The sequence below is a fragment of the Paroedura picta genome, chromosome 3 (assembly GCF_049243985.1).
Source record: "Paroedura picta isolate Pp20150507F chromosome 3, Ppicta_v3.0, whole genome shotgun sequence".
In the NCBI taxonomy this organism is placed as follows: domain Eukaryota; kingdom Metazoa; phylum Chordata; class Lepidosauria; order Squamata; family Gekkonidae; genus Paroedura; species Paroedura picta.
In genome coordinates, this window is record NC_135371.1 from 175,535,185 (window position 1) to 175,555,809 (window position 20,625).

Genomic DNA, 20,625 nt, shown 5'->3' on the forward strand with positions numbered 1-20,625 from the left:
AAACTGATTTTGAGCTGGGACACATTCACACACAAAAGGTAAACAAGAACTACAAGCTGAGACTTCAGTGCTGCCAAAGTTAAGCACTTTAGGTTTCAGTGGGAGAAATTTAAATATAAGGTAACTCTTATACCACATCAGCATCACAGGGACTCTGCTTGCATTGGGCTCATATAGTTTCCCCTCAAAATAAGTTAATTTTAAAGCAATAAAATAAAACAGACCTAAATCAGTAAATATTATCAGCATTTTGCAGGTATTTTCTAGATGTACAGGACCTTCCAGAATAACACTGGACATTCAATAGGATTTTGGCTTTGGCATTTACATTTCTATATTTTGGACTAATACAGGAAGAATTGCAAATAGTTGCACGACAGTTCTCCACTTTTGGCTGAGGAAATCTGACCATTAATATGGGTAAAGAATACAGAGAACTGTGCATGAAAAGAGAATGATTTTGTGCCAAGACGCTAGACCCAATAATCCATCTGTGAGGACCCTCTACATTGCTGTAGGCCCAACTACATAAATATGGCGAAGAGGCCCACAATAAGGAGAAGCTACAAAGAACAGAACCTGAATGCTAATTAATAGTCCCAACACCACTGCTTTGAAGATTAGGAAAGTGAGACTGAGCAGAGGGCATCTAAACCACACAGAAACAGACTGATCTTTTTCCCTCCAACAGAATTTACCGTAGTTGGGAGAAGGGGGCGGGGGGTAGTCAAACTGCGGCCATGGACATCTGGAGGGCCGCAGTTTGACTACCCCTGATCTAGACCAAGCAGTGTAGAAAATAATACTTGAGAACCCTTGACTTCTAGCACTGCTTCCAGTCGTCAAAAGCAGCCATGGAGTGGCAAGAGAGGGGGGGCAGGTTTAAAAAACCTGAACCGAACCTGTACGTTTACTGACAAATGTTTCCTCGCATGCCTAGTTTCACCTTGCAACAGTTCAAGGGTTCTTCGCGTCTGGGTAAGTCTCATTTTTAAGCGACTGACCTCTGCCATGATGATCTTGAGCATCAGCTACACTGTGTGTTGCGACGGCTTTGCTTGTCTCAGCTGACGAAACGTCACTAGAAGAGAGAAAAGCTTTGCATGTGTCAAAGGGGGCTCTGGCATTTCCAAGCAACACCCTTTTCTTCTTCTTCACTGCACCCCTCATGTTTGTCGTGGTGTTCATACGGTGAGGCAAATGCTGTCCCAGCTGCCTGTATCGCTGAAATTTCAGCCTCTTGAAGGAATCCAGATCCCTGTGGGTACTCATGACCAGCCGGCTAGAAAGAAAGAAAGAGCACGGCCCACCATGGTTACAGGCTGCTAAACTTCTCCCCCAATCCGCTGAAATAAAATTAGGCAGCAGCCGCTCCCTAATTTATTCGCAGGCAAACTTCAGCGTTAACTAAAGCTAGTTCCGAGGAGCAAGCAAAGCAAAGATAAGGAATTTCATTTAATAGGTGCAAGTAGGCAGGGAAAGATGAAAGGTTTCATTTAGCAAATGCTGCAGAGCCTTTAGATATGCAATTGGCCAACATGGTTATAGCTGATATTAGAAATTGTGGCTGAGATTCCAACAGGTTAATAAAACAGGGAGTAATCTTTACCAGGTTGCCTGTGTGTCTTGGGGAAGGAAAAACGTTGAAAGGAAGGGGACTGAAAACAAATCAGCCGGGATCATGATGCCCCTGTATAAAATCCATGGTACGGCCCCATTTGGAACATCGTGGACAGTCCAGGTCACTGCACCTTAAAAAAAGGTGTTCTAGCATTGGAAAAGGGCAACTAAAATAATTAAGGGGGTGGAACACCTTCCCTAGGAAGAAAGGTTTAAAAGGTTAGCCTGGAGAAACCACAGTCGAGGGGTGACATGGTCACAGAATTATAGAATCACAGAGTTGGAAGGGACCTCCTGGGTCATCTAGTCCAACCCCCTGCACTATGCAGGACACTCACAACCCTCTCGCTGATCCACTGTCACCTGCCACCACCTTGATAGAGGTCTACAAAATGATGCATCCTATTTTCACAATGCCAGAAGTCCTGGCATTCCATGAAAATGAGCAGTTGGTTTAGAACACGTAAAAGGAAGTCCTTCTTTACCCAGAAGTTGACATCTGGAATGCAAAGCCACAGGAAACAGTGGTGGTGACGAGAAAATACAGCTTCAAGAGGAGACTGGATAAACCTTTGGAGCAGGGCCCCATCAGTGGCTATTGGATACAAGGGTAGCTGGAAGACATTGTCTGGGGAAGTGGTTATTATTATTCCTATTTATTGAATTTCTATACTGCCCTGAAACCACCTCAGGGCCGTGGGATGCTCTGGTTGCCACATTATCAATTTGGGCTGTGACTCTCAAATGCTCATACTCTGGAAATCGTGTGGGTCTGTAAGATGCTGCAGAACTCACTGTTGGAGAGAGGCCACAGTGGGAGGGCTGAAAACACAGCTACTCCCGTCGTGTTTGTGCTTTCTCGAGCACTTGACAGGACTGTCTAGTGACACTTTGGTTGCGCAGAAGGCTGTGAAGTTGCCTTGGATGCCACGGAAATGGTTGTTACTGTCTCTATAACTATACATTCCCCATTTAGCTTAGGAGGCCACGTGTCGTATGAGGCACTGTAAATGGCATGAAAAGATGTCCTTACTTGAGATTAGACAACTCTTTAATCAGTCCACAAACGACATTTGTTGCATCTTCCTCCTTGGATGGATCACAAATTCTCACTGTCATCTCATCCCTGTTTTAAAAAAAATGAAAGAACTAGAACAGTGGTCCCCAACCTTTGTATCACCGGGGACCAGTCAACGCTTGACAATTTTACTGAGTCCTGGGGGGGGGGGGGAGTAGTCTTTTGCTGAGGGACATCACCGCTGCAGCCTGAGTCCCTGCTCCACTTGCTTTCCTGCCAGTGCGCCTGACTTCCCGCCACCCACTGGGGGGTGCTGCCAGCAGCAGCTGCGCAGTGCCATGCCAAGGGGGAGCCCCAGCCATGGCGACTGCTGGAGAGCACCAAAGGTGAGCTGGGAGCAGAGTGGCAGGGCAGCTCCTGAGGCAGCAGCTGGGGAGGAGGACAAGGAGGAGCCGCAGCCCGGAACCGACTGATCTACGGAACAGTACTGGTCTCCGGACCAGGGGTTGGACACTACTGAACTAGAGTACAGATTTAAAAAAAAAAACTCTTCATACCCCTAAGTGTAAAAAGAGGCCTAAAAATTATGTGTGTAACAGGAGACATTCTTTTTTAAAATCCGGTCCCAATGAAATACAGCAAGGGCAAATAAGGGGGTACTGTACCACCTTGCCATCCTTACAGTGAGCAGAGATACCCGATTCTCCCGCCTGTAGCTGGCGATACCTACTCAGGCAGGTGCAAACTGGAATTCATCTCCTTGGAAGAAACAAGACCTCATACACAAGACCTCTGATCCGAGGTTCACTATCCAACGTTTTCAACTGAAAGGCTCAGGTAATACTCTTGGGATAGCGTGCTTCGCCCGAAACGTAAGGGTACTGTTGCTAATCAGAATAGGCACTACTGGCACAGACGAAGCAATGGTCTGGCTGTGTGTGTTTATGTGTAACTGCCGTCAAGTCACTTCTGACTTTCATTGATCCTATGAATCAATGTTGCCTATGAATCCTATGAATCAGTGAATCAACCAAAATGTTACACTGTTCACAGCCTTCTCAGGTCTTGAAAACACAGGGCCGTGGCTTCCTGTATTCCCTGAGTCCATCCCGTATGGGTGTAAAAGCTGGGCAATAAAGGAAGCCGGCAGGAAGAAAGTTGATTTGTTTTAAATGTGGTGTTGGAAGAGAGTTTTATCAATACTGTGGTGTGCCTGAACTTTCCGTAGAGGTAAAGCTGAGGCTGTCAAAACGCTGGTCACATGAGATGACAAGAATCACAGGAAAGGACAAGAATGTCAGGAAAAGTTCAAGGCAGCAGAAAAAGAGGAGATGAGACCCTTAAATTTAAAAAGAGGCGTCTTATATGTGAAGCTCCCTACCAAGTACGCTTGTTAATGGTGCTCTCTGTTTTACATTTTATCCCTTCTGTTCCCTTCACAAAGGACAGTATCAAGATGAAAATATTAATTTGCTCTGTTCTAAGTACTTAGTTCTTGCACTGATGAAGCAAGATGTTGCCGGGAAAGCCCCTTACCCGGCGTTGTTTGGATGAGCTACATTAGCAACTGGTTTTGTTCCTCTTGAAGTGCAGGGAACATCCAGGGAGGAGGGCTAGAGAGAGAGAAAGAGAGAGAAATATACAAGTACCAGGAAGTGGTTAAAATATAGCAATGGAGCACTTTTTGTTTAGTAGAGTGTAGCTATAGCTGCAATAGGGAATTCCACACTGACGCATCACGCCTGCGTTAACAGAAATGCCAGCATACGAGCCATGATTAAGATACTGTTAGGTGCGAAGTCGTGTCCGACCCCTCACGACCCCATGATTAAGATAGGCAAGAGCAAATCCTCAAAATCTCAGTACTTCCTGTTCAATATTCTTCTCCTAACAACAGTGCAAAGTAACTGGAGGGATGTGATTGTTCAGGATCACCGCGTTGGCATGCAGCAAGAGTGACACCTTCCTAAACTAAATCACTTCAGTGGAATTAGATAGATGTAACTCAGTGATTGAAAGAGCCTTGTGGCGCAGGGTGGTAAGGCAGCCAACATGCGGTCTGAAACTCTGACAATGAGTCTGGGAGTTCGATCCCAGCAGCCGGCTCAAGGTCGATTCAGCCTTCCATCCTTCCGAGGTCGGTAAAATGAGTACCCAGCTTGCTGGGGGGTAAACGGTAATGACTGGGGAAGGCACTGGCAAACCACCCTGTATTGAGTCTGCCATGAAGACGCTGGAGGGCGTCACCCCAAGGGTCAGACATGACCTGGTGCTTGCACAGGGGATACCTTTACTCTGTGATTGAGGGCAAAAGAAGAAGGGGACGACAGAGAATGAGGTGGCTGGATGGAATCACTGAAGCAGTCGGTGCGAGCTTAAATGGACTCCGGGGAATGGTAGAGGACAGGAAGGCCTGGAGGACCATTGTCCATGGGGTCGCCATGGGTCGGACACGACTTCGCACCTAACAACAACAAGAACAACTCTGCTTAGGATGGAGTTGTTAGATAGTGACAACCTCAATTGTTCTGTGGGATAGGAAGCTAGATTTCTGGTGGGAACTGTTTATACGTACACCAGTGTAATGTTATGCGGGGGGCAGGGCATGGACTGAGTCATGCCCTCTCCAGCGCCACCCATTTCTGGCTTCCCTGGTGATATCCCTGTGCCAACATCAGGCTTACACTGATATGGTTTATTTCTGCTGGTTTCTCTCTGAAGTAAGACCAATATCGGCAAGTCCTGCTGGTGTAGAGTTTAGCTGCAGTCCTAAGCAGTTTAGAGGTTGAATCTAGGATTGTGCCCAAAGCCAACTGAATTACCTTGTGTGGTGAGCGGTCAAGGCTGTTGCTTTCAAAGATGTTTTGTAGCTGACTGTCCAGCAGAAAGTCTAGATTCACAGAAAGGAGATCTTTGACAGTAGAACACGTTGGGGTCGCAGTACCATGGCTGCCCAGTGGGCTGGTGCAGGATACCTTGCCCTCTGGAAGGAGAGACTCCTGGGCTTCTGATCCAGGGTTTTCTCTGCAAGATTCACTCCCTGCTACTGCTCCGTCCAGCTGCGAAATAATCTCTGCAGAGGAGATGCAGCCCTCCACACTGACAAAATTGCTTTCCTCACACAGCCCAGTTTTTTCTTTTCCATCCACCTGTTGGTCAACCTCCATCTGCTGGTCAGCACCGCTATTGGACAATGTTCCGCTTACCTCCTGGGGTCTTATGTCACAGGCGTCACATGCTGATTGTTTTATAATAGGTCCTAATTTCTCACATTTGTTGTTTGTCCCATGCTCAGTCGGCAGAGTTGGACCTTCTGGAGCGTCTTCATTTTGATTATTTTTAACGTGGTCAAGAGACTCTGCGGAGAGTTCTCTCTCTTCAAGACCATGGGCATCTTTGTGATCTGATGTACAAAGAAAAAAGGAAACCCGTTTTTTGCTTTTCGTCTTTTGCTTTTCGGGGATGTTTGCGGGCGTATCAGTTGGCTTCTGTGCTTCTTCTATCTGGGAGTCAGTGAATCCTGATATGGTATTACCATTATTCATGTCCTTGTTGTGAATTTTAACATCTAGAAGAAGAAGAGTTGGTTCTTATATGATGCTTTTCTCTACCCGAAGGAGTCTTAAAGCGGCTTAAAATTGCCTTCCCTTCCTCTCCCCACAACAGACACCCTGTGAGGTGGGTGAGGCTGAGAGAGCCCTGAGATTACTGAAGAAGAAGAGGGTTCTTAGATGCCACTTTTCTCTACCCGAAGGAGTCTCAAAGCGGCTTCCAATCACCTTCCCTTTCCTCTCCCCACAACAGACACCCTGTGAGGGAGGTGGGGCTAAGAGGGCCCTGATATTACTGAAGAAGAGTTGGTTCTTAGATGCCACTTTTCTCTACCCGAAGGAGTCTCAAAGCAGCTTACAGTCGCCTTCCCTTTCCTCTCCCCACAACAGACACCCTGTGAGGGAGGTGGGGCTAAGAGGGCCCTGATATTACTGAAGAAGAAGCGTTGTTTCTTTTACGCTACTTTTCTCTACCCAAAGGAGTCTCAAAGTGGCTTCCATTCACCTTCCCTTTCCTCTCCCCACAACAGACGCCCTGTGAGGTGGGTGAGGCTGAGAGAGCCCTGATATTCCTCCTCAGTCAGAACAGCTTTATCAGTGCTGTGGCGAGCCCAAGATCACCCAGCTGGCTGCACGTGGGGGAGTACGGAATCAAACCCGGCTCGCCAGATTAGAAGCTGGCACTCCTAACCGCTACACCAAGCTGGCTCTAGTGTTTTCTCGCAATGAAGAACACCTTGATCTCCAGCATCTTCCTTGTTTGTTGCTGATAAATCCATCATCTCTAGAGACTCTGAAGGAGCTGAAGCATTCTGAAAGGATTTCCCTGCCGTATCGCATGGTGTATTTCTAACCAACTGTTCTGTGTCAGAAGACTCCAACACATCCTGAAGCAAAAAAGGATCATGAATACAAAAGACAGTAGCAGGACAAATATTTAATGTTTTCTTTTTCCACTTAATACAGCAAAATTGCCCAGACCGTCCTGGCCCACTAAAAATATTAAACTGTGGAAGACACATTCAGGAATGCCTTAATTTGATGCAGCCTTTTTGAAAAAATTTGGACTAATGGGCATACATTTGGTCCAAAAGCCATGGCTACTTATCTATCTTTTTTTGCATGAAATGTGAAAATGGATCAAGAAAATCACACATGTTAACATTCTCTTTTGTTTTAAACAAAACTTTACTCAATAACAATTTAATAAAATAAACAGAGCTTGATCTGTTTAGCCTGGAGAGGAGACGACTGAGGGGGGATCTGATAACCATATTCAAGTATTTAAAAGGCTGCCATATTGAGAATGGAGCATAATTGTTCTCTCTTGCCCCAGAGGAAAGGACCAGAACCAATGGGATGAAATTAATTCAAAAGAAATTTTGTCTAAACCTCCAGAAGAAGTTCCTGACAGTCAGAGCAGTTCCTCAGTGGAACAGGCTTCCTCAGGAGGGGGTGGGTTCTCCATCTTTGGAGATTTCTAAACAGAGGCTGATTCTGTGAAGGCTCATGGAGGTGGCAGTTTACAGTGGATGAGCGATTGGGATGTGAGTGTCCTGCATAGTGTAGGGGGTTGGACTAGATTACCCAGGAGGTCCTTTCTAACTATATGATTCTATGAAATCATGAAGATAATAAAAATGTCTTAGGTCTGCAGAATCATCTCCTGACTGATTTGGGATCTAAAGAGCTGCTTTTGAATCTTACTTAGGGACTTGTGTTCTTTTTTCTTTGGAAACTGGGGTTCTCTACTTTATCACAAGCTGCTTTTGAACCCTGTTTCAAGCGCAGTCTACCATGCAGGGCTGCCACTCAAGCAGAACTCGGTCAAGTCACTTTATCTCAGCAGTTTCATAGTTTTTTGCAAGACTGTTGTGCCTCCCACAGTTGCAAAAAGTTCAACACCCAGCTATGCCTTTTTTCAGTTATGGGTAAGAAAAGGATGGATTTCTCCAAGATAAAGACACAAGAGTCCCGTCAAGCTGTAAGACTAAAAGGCCAGCTCCACTATAAGAACTGCTTCTGTTATGCCATGAATACAATCATACAGAATAATTTTGTTAGACATTATTAAGCTAATTGAAATGTATTTATTTATTGCATTTGTATACCGCCCTCCCCTAATTGTGAGCTCGGGAGGGTGCAACACTGCCTAGGAGATTCAGGTGGGTAGCCATGTTGATCTGAAGCAGCAGAACAAAAGTCTGAGTCCAAGGACACCTCTAAGATCAACAGAAGTACTAGCTACAAAGGCCATTCCTAAGAACAGGCCTTGAGAGGGTCCCTTGCCCTGGCCCCAGCCAGGCAGTGTAAGGTGGCTTTGAGCCGCAGCTCGCAGCCGTATCAAGTGAGGCAGGTGGGGGCTGGCCAGTTCATTAGCAGGCCCAGGACAGAGCTCCTTAGCAGGCAGTCAGCAGGCTGGGAGACCCTCATTAGCAGGCCCTCCACCATGACCCTTTGCCCAGGGCCCTCTCCCCTTACCTGTTGTTGGCTCCAAGCACTGAGGTGCATCTGAAAGCAAAGAGGCTAGAGTCCAGGGACAGAGGGCGGGAGCTGCAGGGGAAGGGCTAATCAACACCCTGATTGGCCCTATTCCATCTTGGACAGCTGGACACGTTCCACCCCCCCCCCAGGCTGTTTCACAAATATATAGAGGAACCATGGAATGGATGGATGGATAAGGATGAGCTTTCACGGGTAAGCACACTCCATGTATAATGGTCAGGAGGGAACTGTTGGCTATTCAAGGCCATTTTCCCAGAAGAAAAGGCTCTAGATTCTTAATGCTCATATTTTTGTACACACACCCCCAAACTCTAACGGCAAGTATTCCATATGAACATATTCATTGGCCCTTTTTAAAAGGTCATTCCGTGAATTTAAAAACCAAAACAAAATGGTGCTAAATTAAATACATGTCCTGAGTGACCATGCCTTAAGCAGCTCTGCAAAACTGCTAAAGAGCTTTGGTGACAGAAACTGGAATAGTTTCCCAGGAGAGTTAAGTGTTTACTCAGCCAATGAGGCATATAAGCACAGAAAAGAGAGCACTGAGCTTCATTATCTAAATGGCAAACAGCAACACAAATGTTTGTTTTTAATTGCTAGTACAACATAAAAATACCTTGTGAATTTTCATAGCTCAGAAAGTATTACTCCCATAGCACGCCTGGCCTCAACCTGAGCCAGGGCTTTTTCGGTCCTGGCCCCGACCTGGTGGAATGAGCTCCCGGAAGAGCCGTGGGCCCTGATGGAGCTCTCTCAGTTCTGCAGGGCCTGTAAAACAGAGCTCTTCCACCGGGTCAGGTTGAGGCCGGGGTTTCAAGGACAATCGGAGCCCCTCCTCCGGCCCACACTATACCACTCTGCCATCCTGTACCTGTGATGGTTTGACTGTAAATTGGGGAAGGATTGGGGGTTATGCCACTGTTTTATGGGGTTTTATGAGGCTTTTAAGAGCCTCTTGTGGCGCAGGGTGGTAAGGCAGCAGAAATGCTGTCTGAAGCTGTCTGCCCATGAGGCTGGGAGTTCAATCAGCCTTCCATCCTTCCGAGGTTGGTAAAATGAGTACCCAGCTTGCTGGGGGGTAAACGGTAATGACTGGGGAAGGCACTGGCAAACCACCCCGTATTGAGTCTGCCATGAAAACTTGGCGTCACCCCGAGGGTCAGACCTGACTCGGTGCTTGCACAGGGGATACCTTTACCTTTACCTTTATGAGGCTTTTATGGGTTTAATGGGGTTTTAATTTGCCTTTGTGTAAGCCATCATTAGTGTTCAGAGAGTGGCGGGATAACAAACTAAATAATAAATAAATAAATAAATAAATAAATAAATAAATAAATAAATAAAATCCAATCCTAAGGAGAGACATCTACATCCATCCACATTATATTATACCAACAAGCAAGTCTGTCTCTTACCTGTTTCACATGGATTTCTGGAGTGTCACCATTATTTTCTTCCCTTCTTTCACGAACTTTATCTTTTGTCTTTGCAAACACTGGTACCAACCTCCCTGCCTATAACCAACAATAAGAATTTGACGATCAAATATTTGATATTCTCCATCAACCACTTCCAATAATGAACAGGATTATTGATAAGGTGAATTTATCTGGCTCAATAACAACATTGATCTTCACCTGCTGCTCTAAACTCTGGAGGGTTTGGCCTAGAGATTGACTGAGGCAAATGTTGCTTTGAAAAACAGAACATATGAATACACCTGCTGGATCAAACTGGGGGTCCATCTAATCCAGCCTCCCATCTCACACAAGAGGCAAACCAGTTCCTCTGAAGGGCCAACAACAGAGCACAGAGGCCAAGACCTTCCCCTGAGTTGCCTCCTGGCCCTGGGATTGAGAGGATTAGTAGCTAGTAACCATTAACAAAGAGCCTCTTGTGGTGCAGAGTGGTAAGGCAGCAGACATGCAGTCTGAAGCTCTACCCATGAGGCTGGGAGTTCGATCCCAGCAGCCGGCTCAAGGTTGACTCAGCCTTCTATCCTTCCGAGGTCGGTAAAATGAGTACCCAGCTTGCTTGCTGGGGGGTAAACGGTAATGACTGGGGAAGGCACTGGCAAACCACCCCGTATTGAGTCTGCCATGAAAACGCTAGAGGGTGTCACCCCAAGGGTCAGACATGACCCAGTGCTTGCACAGGGGATACCATTACCTTTAACCATTGACAGACTTACCTTCGGGGAGTCTATCTCCCTTTTAAATCCGTTTTATTCTGGGGCCATCACTACATCCCCGGCAGTTCCACATTGAACAGACAGTTCGGGATTTCAGTGGACGAGCCAGTGCAGTTGGAGGGAGGCTATTTAGGGTGGAAAAACTTCCTCTAGTCGAAGGCCAGATTCAAGATGCCAGCCACTTAAGTCTCAAACAAGCTCAATATTTTACAGTAGACTGAATTTTACAGTCATACCGAATAAGGAAAAAATTCAACAAAACTGCATTAATAGAAGATATCAGCCATACAGATTTTAGCACAAAAGGACTTGCCTTCATAGAACCAAGTGAAAAAGCAGCTGCCTTACAGGAGAAAATCCCTAGTGGATCAGGACAATGAGGCAGGAGGGAGGGGTATTGGGTTGCCATCCTCCAGGTGGGGTCTGGAGAGCTTCTGTAATTGCAACTGTTCTCCAGACCAGAGAAATCAGTTCCCCTGGAGAAAATGGCCACTTTGTAGGAAATGTTTGACCTTATATCCTTCTGAGAGTGCTCCCCTCCCTAGGCTCCACCTGCAAATCTTCAGGAATTTCCCATTTCAGAGTTGGCAACCCCGAGAGCTACAGTCCCTTGGTGGGAATGAGAAGACAACACAGGGCTGCAAGTCACTTCTGTTTGATTTCAACACCACTTCTGCTCCAGCAGTGCAGAAGTAGTCAACCTGCGGTCCTCCAGATGTCCATGGACTACAATTCCCATGAGCCCTTGCCAGCAAATGCTGGAGGACCACAGGCCAACTACCCCTGTCAGGTTTTGAATTTGTTCAAGTGGTATATCCACATTAAAACAGGAAGCTTAACGACGCTCCGAACGATCATTGCCGCCTGTACCTGTCCACGACAAGCCAGGTTAATGTTAAAATTTCATATAAGAGTTTGGAATATGCTTACTGGAGGGGGAGGTGCAAAGCTCTTAGCCCGTCCTTTTCTTTCCGAGGAAACCTTTTTGTTTTCTTCGGCTAAACTGGTAAGAAAAAAAACAAACCAATAATTGTTTTAATCCTGTTCGGAAGCCACAGATTTGCAACTCTGATTCTAGGCTGCTGAGTAAGGATTCACGCCAAGCATTCTTACAGAAAATAAGATCCACCCAATGGAGTGAAGAAACAGTTTAACAAGTTTATTACTCAGAAGCAGCCTAACATATGACAAGACCAGAACAGAAAGCGAAAGAACTCCTTGACCTCATCTTGCTGCAACCTGTTAACAAACATCAACACTATTTCTTCACAGGCTTGTGTGGTAACCTGTATAGCCTCTTAGTCTTAAACTGCAATTCAGCAATAGTCGCTGGTGTTTTGAAAGTAGCATCAAGTCACAACTCATGTACGGTCACCCCTCAAGATTTTCAAGGCAAAAGAGGTTCAGAAGCGGTCTGCCATTGCCGACATCTGCATAGCAACACTGATTGACTTTAGAGTTGCCAGATTTGGGTTGGGAAAAACTTGGAGAATTTGGAGATGAAACCTGCAAAGGGTGGGGTTTGGGGAGGGGACGGGATTTCAGTGGGGTATAATGGCCTACAGTTCACCTTCTAAGCAGCCCTTTTCTCCAGGGGAACTGATTTCTGTTGCTTGAAGATGAACGTAATTCTGGAAGATCCCCAGGCCCCAACTGGAGGCTCACATCTTGCACAAATTGTTGTTAGAATCATAGAATCACAGAATCATAGAGTTGGAAGGGGCCATACAGGCCATCTAGTCCCACCCCCTGCTCAACGCAGGTTCAGCCCTAAGCATCCTAAAGCATCCAAGTTGTTGCTCAGAAAGGTGCCATTGGACACTAACGAGTATAGGGGCTGTTGCTATTATGGCAGCTAGAGGTCAGAGAATTCACACTTAACTGCTCATCCACAGGTGGCAGGCTTGTTGCTGTCACTATTGGTTGTTTACTCTCTTTTTCCCCACTGAAAAGCTCATGGGGATCCTGTGCATTTGGAGGCTGATTAGCAGATGTTGTTGAAAGCTGCTGTAGGCAGGGGGCTACTGACCACTCTTTAGTATTCTGAGACCAAACCACAGTGAAGGAAACAGGTCTTGTCAGGCAGGGGCATTCGGGGGACAAGAAATGTTGAGTTGAAAATTACTCTAGAGGTCAGCCTTTGCAGCAGTTATAGGAGCTGTCCTAGAATCATAGAATCAGAGTTGGAAGGTACCTCCTGGGTCATCTAGTCCAACCCCCTGCACTATGCAGGACACTCCCAACCCTCTCACTCCTCCACTGTCACCTGCCACCCCCTTGAACCTAATCTCTCAATTACCACTTAGAGTGTTTATTTGTTTCAAAATTTTGCCAGCTATAAATGTCAGGCTGATGGGTCGATAGTTCCCCGGATCCCCCTTTTCATCTTTCTTGAAGATGTTATCCAAGAAGTGATTAGAATGTGTAGATGTACACTAGTTACATTAAAACAGGTTTCCTTAAATGTTACATAAAGGTGTGTGTGTGTGTGTGTGTGTGTGTGTGTGTATGTGTGTGTGTGGTGGTGAGTTCCTAGAAGGGGCTAATTAGAGTCAAGATGTATAAGTAACTGAGCAATAAATACAGCTAAGATTGGAATAACACATAGAACATTCAGTATAACATGTAAATAGCAGAAATAGGTATACAGATAATATAGGAATTAACAACAGAGGTGAGAACAAAGTTTGAGTCCGGTGGCACATTTAAGACCAATAAAATTTAATTCTAAGTGAAAACGATGACTTAGCATATATAGTGAGATAAGAAGCCGATATCTCTGTTAAGCCCATGGGGTTCCATTGTCCAGACTGTTATAATAACTTGTCTTACTCCAAAATATTTCATTCACTTTAATACAATTGCTCATGGGTAATCAGAATGTGATTCCCACCCTCCTTCTAATATCAATTCATACTCTTTGACCATGTTTTCCTAATTTCTTATATACTTTGTTACCTTACATCCAGATTTGTAGGCAAGACGTCTGTCCCTGTGATGTCCAGGCTATGTTCTTTACACTCTTGAACTGCTTCAGCCACAGTTGCTTTTGAAATTGTTTTAATAGCGTCAAAAGCCTCTGCTGGTTTTTCTAGATCACAGTCTTTTGTTGCCTGACTCTTTCTCTTATGAGTTTTCTTTGCTTTGGAAATGATGAGCGCCTGGTTTTCTTCTTTTAAGAGGAAAAAATCGTGTATAAACCAATGAAACTAGAGAAGTATTATGTACTTTTTAAAAAATTAGATTTCTTAGACTTTGGGGTTGGAGCTGGGAGTGGGCAGGATTAGGGGTGGGGAGTATAATACTATGGAGTCCAGCCAGGGAAAGAAACTGATCTCTTTGGTCTGGAGATGAGTTACAATTCCAGGAGATCCTAAGGTCCCACCTGAGGACTGGCATCCCTAAGGGTGACCTCCAGGGCTGTGACACAGAGGCAGGCCACCTGTGAACGTCTGTTGTCTTGAAAACCCTATGGGGGGGGGGGGTCACCATAAGCCAGCCTTTCTCAACTGTTCACTATTGAGAAACCTTTGAAAACTTCTTCAGGCTTCAAGAAACCCCAGAAGTGGTGTGATCCTGCAGAATATGGTTGTGAGCATAGTTGTGTACATGCCCATCCGGAGGTCCCACTCTCGCACCCCCTCCAGACCCATCATTGGCTGGGGGGGGGGCGACATGATCATATACAGTCATCTCACCCAATTTAGCAAATTTTAAAGATATATTAAAAATTAATTAACTCCCACCCATTCAGGAAGCCCTTCCAGGGTTTCCGGAAAACCTGGTTGAGAAAGCCAACCGGTTGAGTCATCTTTGACTTAACTGCGCTTTTCACTAACCATAGATAGAATTCTTTTATCCTCAAGAAGAAATAGGCTTATAAGAACATAGTGCCTGCTGAATCAGACCAGTGGTCCACCCCGCAGTCCAGCTTCCTGTTTCAGTTGCCCTGGTGGGCCAAACAATCAGGCACATCGATGCTTAAGATTGGGCTCCCCTCAGGGCCATGGCCAGGACTAGACCAGCCTCGAATCTCCAAGATGATCTACCCCTGTGACACCGGCCCAACTATTCATCTGTCCATCTTGGACCACCCAGCGGGCTCGTGTGGGATGCATCTGTTTACCAAATCATATATCACCATCAATTGTGAATGAGTTTTAGATAGAATATTGTTTTAATTGGGGGTTTAATGCAGGGTGTTAATGTTTATTGTGTTATGGATTGGTATTGTGAAAATGTTAACTGCCACGAGCCAGTTCTCTGAGAGCGGCAGTCACACAATTCCAATTATAAATAAATAAAATAAATAAGTGCTGAGGCCTTCCCTTGGACCTTTTATGCACTGGAGGTTTCATGTTGGGCTGCAGGCTGGAGCTTTAGTCGTGGCAAGTTGCACTACATCTTCCTGCACCCACATGGGGGAGCATTTGGCTCAGTGTGCCTCATCCACCCCTGATTTGTGCTCCTGCATGGGAGCTGGGGCAGTGAAGTTCCCAGTGCATAAACGGTCCAACACTGATATTTAGAGATTTGCTGCCTTTGTATACCAAGGCTCCTCTCAATCACCTTGGCTAGTGTATGCTAACAGAATGAGAAACCTCTCTGAATAGATATAACAATCAGATCAACACAATGAAAACTCTAGAACTGATTGCTAGAGTCTAGTGATGAATCGCGATTCCAGGGGATCCCCAGGGCCGGCCTGGAGGCTGGCATTCTTCACTTTGGCCCAGACACTCCCATTTCCTTAACTGTGTATACTCATACATTCCAACCGGGTGCTGAATTAAATAATTCTGCACGGTAAATTTTAATAGATGAACTTATTCACAGGCATGTGGTGCACCTGATACTCGTGTCTTCTTCCTTTTACTCATATTAGAAGCTTGATAAATCCTAAAAGAAACAGCACTCAAGTTCAGTCGATGCACATACTGTATTAATAAATAAATCACTTTGATATCAGATATCCTAATTATCCGTCCGTCCGTCCATCCATCCATCCATCCATCTTTTATTTATATACCGCCCTCCCTGAAGGCTCAGGGTGGTTTGACAATACAGATAATTCAATATTTATAACAGTGATAATACAATAGTAACATAGTGGAACATAGTAACACAGTGGAACAGTAAACAATGATTAATAAACTTTAAGTCAACTAAAGCAGCGGTCCCCAACCTTTCTGGGGTCAGGGACCGCCTCCAGGGGTGAGGGGAGAGCCGACGGCCCGGGTGCTGCGCAAACGCGCACATGCAGTTGCCGCACATGCGTGTTTTCGCCACCAGGGGGCGCAAGCACACATTCACGGCAACTGTGCGCATGCGTGTTTGCATCGCCGGCATGCCGGCGGCCACACCTGCCTCTTCCCTTCCCTCTCGCAGCGAGAAGCTAGCCAGGCCTGGCAAGTTTCTCATCGTGGGGGGGAGGGGGGGAGGCAGGCGCGGCTGCTGGTGGACCGGTACCGTGGCCTTTGTGGCCCGGTACTGGGCCGCTGACCACGAGTTGATGACCCCCGAACTAAAGCCTACCAATGGCCCTGTGGGTTGGACGGATCGGCGGTGGTCACCATAGGAGGGAGGCTCAGGGGCCAGTGTGAAGTGGTTGGTTCAGGTCGACCTCAACCAGATGCCTTGGTGGAAGAGCTCCCTTTTGCAGGCCCTGCGGAACTGTTCAAGTTCTGTCCAGGCCCTGATCTCCTCTGGGAGCTCCTTCCACCAGGTGGGGGCCAGGATGGAGAAAGCTCTGGCCCTGGTTTTGGTCAAGTGAGCTTCCCATGGGTAGTCACCAGGTAGTTGGAGGTCGTGGAGTGCAGGACTCTTTGAGGAGTGTAGGCAGAGAGATATACCGAGCCCAGACCGCATATGGCCTTAAAGGTGATAACCAGAACCTTAAGCCTGATCCATAATTCAATCAGAAGCCAGTGCAGCTACTGGAAGATGGGACGAATGTGGGACCTCCGTGGTGTTGCTGTGAGGACCCTGGCAGCCGCGTTCTGGACTAGTTGCAGTTTCTGGATCAAGGTTAAGAGCTACGTAGAGCGAGTTGTAGAAGTCCAGCTTAGAGGTGACTGTCACATGGATCATTGTGGCTAGGTGTTCTGCCGAGTAGGGCGCTAGTAGCTTGGCCACTAGTGGGAGGTGGGGAGGGGAGGGCTGCCCAATCTAGGTTGGGGAACTCCTCGAAATTGGGGGATGAAGCCTGAGAAGGACAAAGACCTTAGTGGGACACCATGTCATTGAGTTCACCCTCCAAATCACCCAATTGTCCTGGGGGCACCCCACATTGGTCAGCTGGTACAAGAACCAGACTTTGGACTAGGAAACAGCACATGTCCTCTCGAAAGGGGGAGTCCACTGAATGTGGTGGTATATGACAAGAGGCGATCCAAACCTTATTTGGGGACTCAGAGCTCTTTTAAATATTGGTTGAATTATTTCCCAAATAAGACCAAATAAGGAACCCACTCAGTCTCCCAAAAAGATGACACATTTCCCAATGGACTACTTAAAACCAGTGATCACTATGATAATTCTCATTTGAAATACTCCTCTTATTTAAGCTGTGATAATTGCTACTAACTAGGAATATTTTTAACTGTCCTGCTCAAAAAGAAGAAATTTTAATAAGTTTTTTGAAAAGAGTCCAAAAGAGGACAGACACCCAAAAAAGAGATATGTCCTCTATGAAAGGCTGTCTGGTAACCTTAATATAGAAGGTGAGCTCCCCCTCACTGGAAGTCTTCAAGCAAAGGTTGGATACACACTTTTCTTGGATGCTTTAGGATGCTTTGGGCTGATCCTGCGTTGAGCAGGGGGTTGGACTAGATGCCTGTATGGCCCCTTCCCACTCTATGATTCTATGATTCTAAGGAGGTAGTGGAATCTACTACTATTACTACTACAGAGGGTGCCTACTGTACACTTCGGGCTACACACTGCTCTACAAACTCTAAAGAGATATCATGTCCTCTATAAAAGGGTATATGGTAACCTTAATATAGAAGGAGGTAGTGGAATCTTCTTCTTCTACTACTACTACTACTACTGCTGCTACTACTACTACAACTACAGAGGGTGCCAACTGTACACTTTGGGCTACACACTGTTCTACAATCTCTAAAGATCATGTCCTCTATAAAGGGTATCTGGTAACCTAATATAGGCGGTAGTGGAATCTACTACTACCACTACTACAGAGGGTGCCTACTGTACACTTTGGGCTACACACTGCCCTACAAACTCTTTGGGCTTTCACTGTAACCCCTTCAAAAATAATAATATGCCATGAGAAAATGTTGAAACAGAACTCAGCAAAACACTACCATGTTACCCTGGCTTAAGCAGAGACTTAGCATCTCAGATAACTGTCCTGGGCCTATATTATTTTTATCAGATTACACCCTGGTGCAAACCCCAGTTCATTTTCCTTTAGAACTAAGGGCTTCTCTTGTCTGCACCTCTGACCACCCTCAGCATCCAGAGTCACTCCTGATTGTGTTGATTGACCAGAGGGCTCCCACCTCACTCCCCTTTCTCCTTGAATGTTTATACAGGAAACGCTCATGGCGTAATTCACACCACGACCTCTCCCTTCTCCCCATAGGATCTCCCAGCATGGTTTCCCTTCAGATCTATCTGAAGAGGTGGCCTATTACTCAGAAAAGATCATCATACGAGAATAAATGTTATTGGCTTTTTAAGGCGCCCGGGGACTTTTGCTTTATTTTCACACGAACAAGCTGAGGTGATTCTGTCCACCTGTTTCGTGTACTAAGAGGAACAGCCTGAAGCGACAAAAGGCGACCGCTTCCCGCCAAACATTTTCTCGCCCATTCCTAGCCCCCCTAAGCCCGCCCTTTTATACAATCGCTTCACCCAATACGCTAGCGCCTTTTAGCCAATCAAACGCTCCCGCTCCTTTGTCACGCCCACCTCCCTCGCGCCAGTCGAAGCCCCGCCCACTCAGCGGCCGGAAGCCGCGCCCTGTCCCAACTAGCTTTACGCCCCTCCCTGTTCCAAGCCGCTCCTCAAGAACGTAGAGATAGGCAAAACACAAAACACTCCACATTTCCGGTATTCTTTATTTACTTCGTTACTAGGAGTTCTTCCTCGCCCGGGACTTCATGTGGGTACTGCCAGACGAATGCACACGCACACAAAAGCAATGCAAGAAATAAACATAAACACCCTTGATTACAAAATTACAGAATGCACTAGAAACTTGCATAACGATACGATAAAGTAAAATAGCAAATAATGCAACAAATCTGCATTATAGGGCTATTTTCCTGGCCTTTCTCATTTGGGACTCAAGGCGGATTTAGGAGCAGATGGTGAAAATGTTCGGTCGATTCGTAAGCTGCAGATTGCCAATTGGGATCAATGCAGGTGGGTTTGAAGATGCAGAATAAAGTCTGAGTGCGGGGCACCTTGAAGATCAACGAAGCATAGTTGGCCCTCAAGATGACTCTGGACGCAAACGCTGCTCAGTTACACGGAGTAAAACTTGGTCGGTCTGCAGGTGCTGCAACCCCGGGACTTGCAGGGGTGGCCAACCTGTGGCGCTCCAGATGGCCATGGACTACAATTCCCATGAGCCCTTGCCAGTTGCCCACCCCTGCGTCTATTGCATGCCCACCAAAGCTGATAACCGGAGCAACTCCCCCGGCACTCAGACTCTGTTCTGCGGCCGCCCGCTTGCTCAGCCCCTTTCCTTGCCGCCAAAAGAGAACCAGGAGTGTTGAGTTGCGGGCCAAAGAGCCCTCCCTCTCGCACCCCCTCCCGGCTCTCCTCTCCCTGCCGCAAAGCGAAGGCAAGATTTCGCGAGGTTTGCGACAGCGCCCGGCCTTCGGAGCCGTAAAGCAGCGCGGTTGTTGACGGCCGCCGGAGGAGAAGCAGGAAGTGAGTGGGGGAGGGAGGCCCCCCCTTTCCCCCCCTTGGGTTGCCTGGCCGGGTGGTTGGGGGCGGGGGTTAGACCGAGGATCCGAGAGTCCCGAGTTCGAATCCCGCACTCCGCCGTCGGAGCTGGCTGGGGGACCCTGGGCCAGCCACCCTCGCCCAGCCTGGCCTACCCCACAGGGGTGTTTGGATCCCCACTCTTCCAGGGATACGTGCTGGATGCCTTTGGCCATTCCCCTGCCCTTAGCCTGACCTACCTCGCAGGGGTGTTTGAGGAAGCAGAAGAACTGGGGGAAGGGGAGGTTGTATTCAAGGGGGTGCCAGGTTACACTTTCAGTGATAGAGCTGTGAGTGTCCTGAATGGTACAGGGGGTTGGAATAGATGACCCAGGAGGGCCCTTCCAATTCTATGATTCTGCCCCGCTTTTCAGCACCCAAAGGAGTCCCAGTGTGGCTTGCAAACTCCTTTCCCTTTTTCTCCCCTCAACAGACATCCTGTGAGGGAGGTGGGTCTGAGTGAGCTCAAAGAGAACTGCTCTGTGAGAAAAGCTCTAAGAGAACTGTTCTGCATGAAATGAAGATTCAAGTGGGTTGCCATGTTGGTCTGAAGAGGCACAACAAAAATAGAGTCCAAGAGCACCTTTAGGACCAACAAAGATTTATTCAAGGCGGGAGCTTTTGAGTGTAGGCACTCTTCCTCCTGCCTTGAATAATTCTTTGTTGGTCTTAAAGGTGCTCTTGGACTCTATCTTTGTTGTGCCCTAAGAGAGGTGGGACTAGCCCAAGGTCACTCAGCTGGCTGCATGTGGAGGAGGGGTGGGGAATCAAGCCCA

At 46.8% G+C, this 20,625-nt stretch overlaps 2 protein-coding genes across 3 annotated transcripts in view; one reads left to right on the forward strand and one right to left on the reverse strand.

Moving 5' to 3' along the window:
• Positions 1-113: 113 nt before the first annotated feature.
• BRME1 (break repair meiotic recombinase recruitment factor 1) lies at positions 114-11,940 on the reverse strand. Its single transcript, XM_077329806.1, has 7 exons — positions 11,819-11,940; positions 10,113-10,211; positions 6,926-7,076; positions 5,461-6,206; positions 4,175-4,251; positions 2,654-2,746; positions 114-1,282 (listed from the first exon to the last, which is right to left on the reverse strand). Exons 3-7 carry the CDS (start codon positions 6,969-6,971, stop codon positions 958-960), a joined length of 1,287 nt encoding a protein of 428 aa, XP_077185921.1. The 5' UTR covers positions 6,972-7,076; positions 10,113-10,211; positions 11,819-11,940; the 3' UTR covers positions 114-957.
• Positions 11,941-19,662: 7,722 nt separating this feature from the next.
• The window catches only part of CC2D1A (coiled-coil and C2 domain containing 1A), a 38,312-nt gene continuing 37,349 nt past the window's right edge, over positions 19,663-20,625 (forward strand). Inside the window, exon 1 of one of the 2 annotated variants that reach the window (XM_077329808.1) lies at positions 19,663-19,795. The gene's annotated coding sequence lies outside the window, so the exon portion shown is untranslated. The remainder of the gene's footprint in view (positions 19,796-20,625) is intronic. The other variant, XR_013229688.1, reaches the window with a different exon arrangement.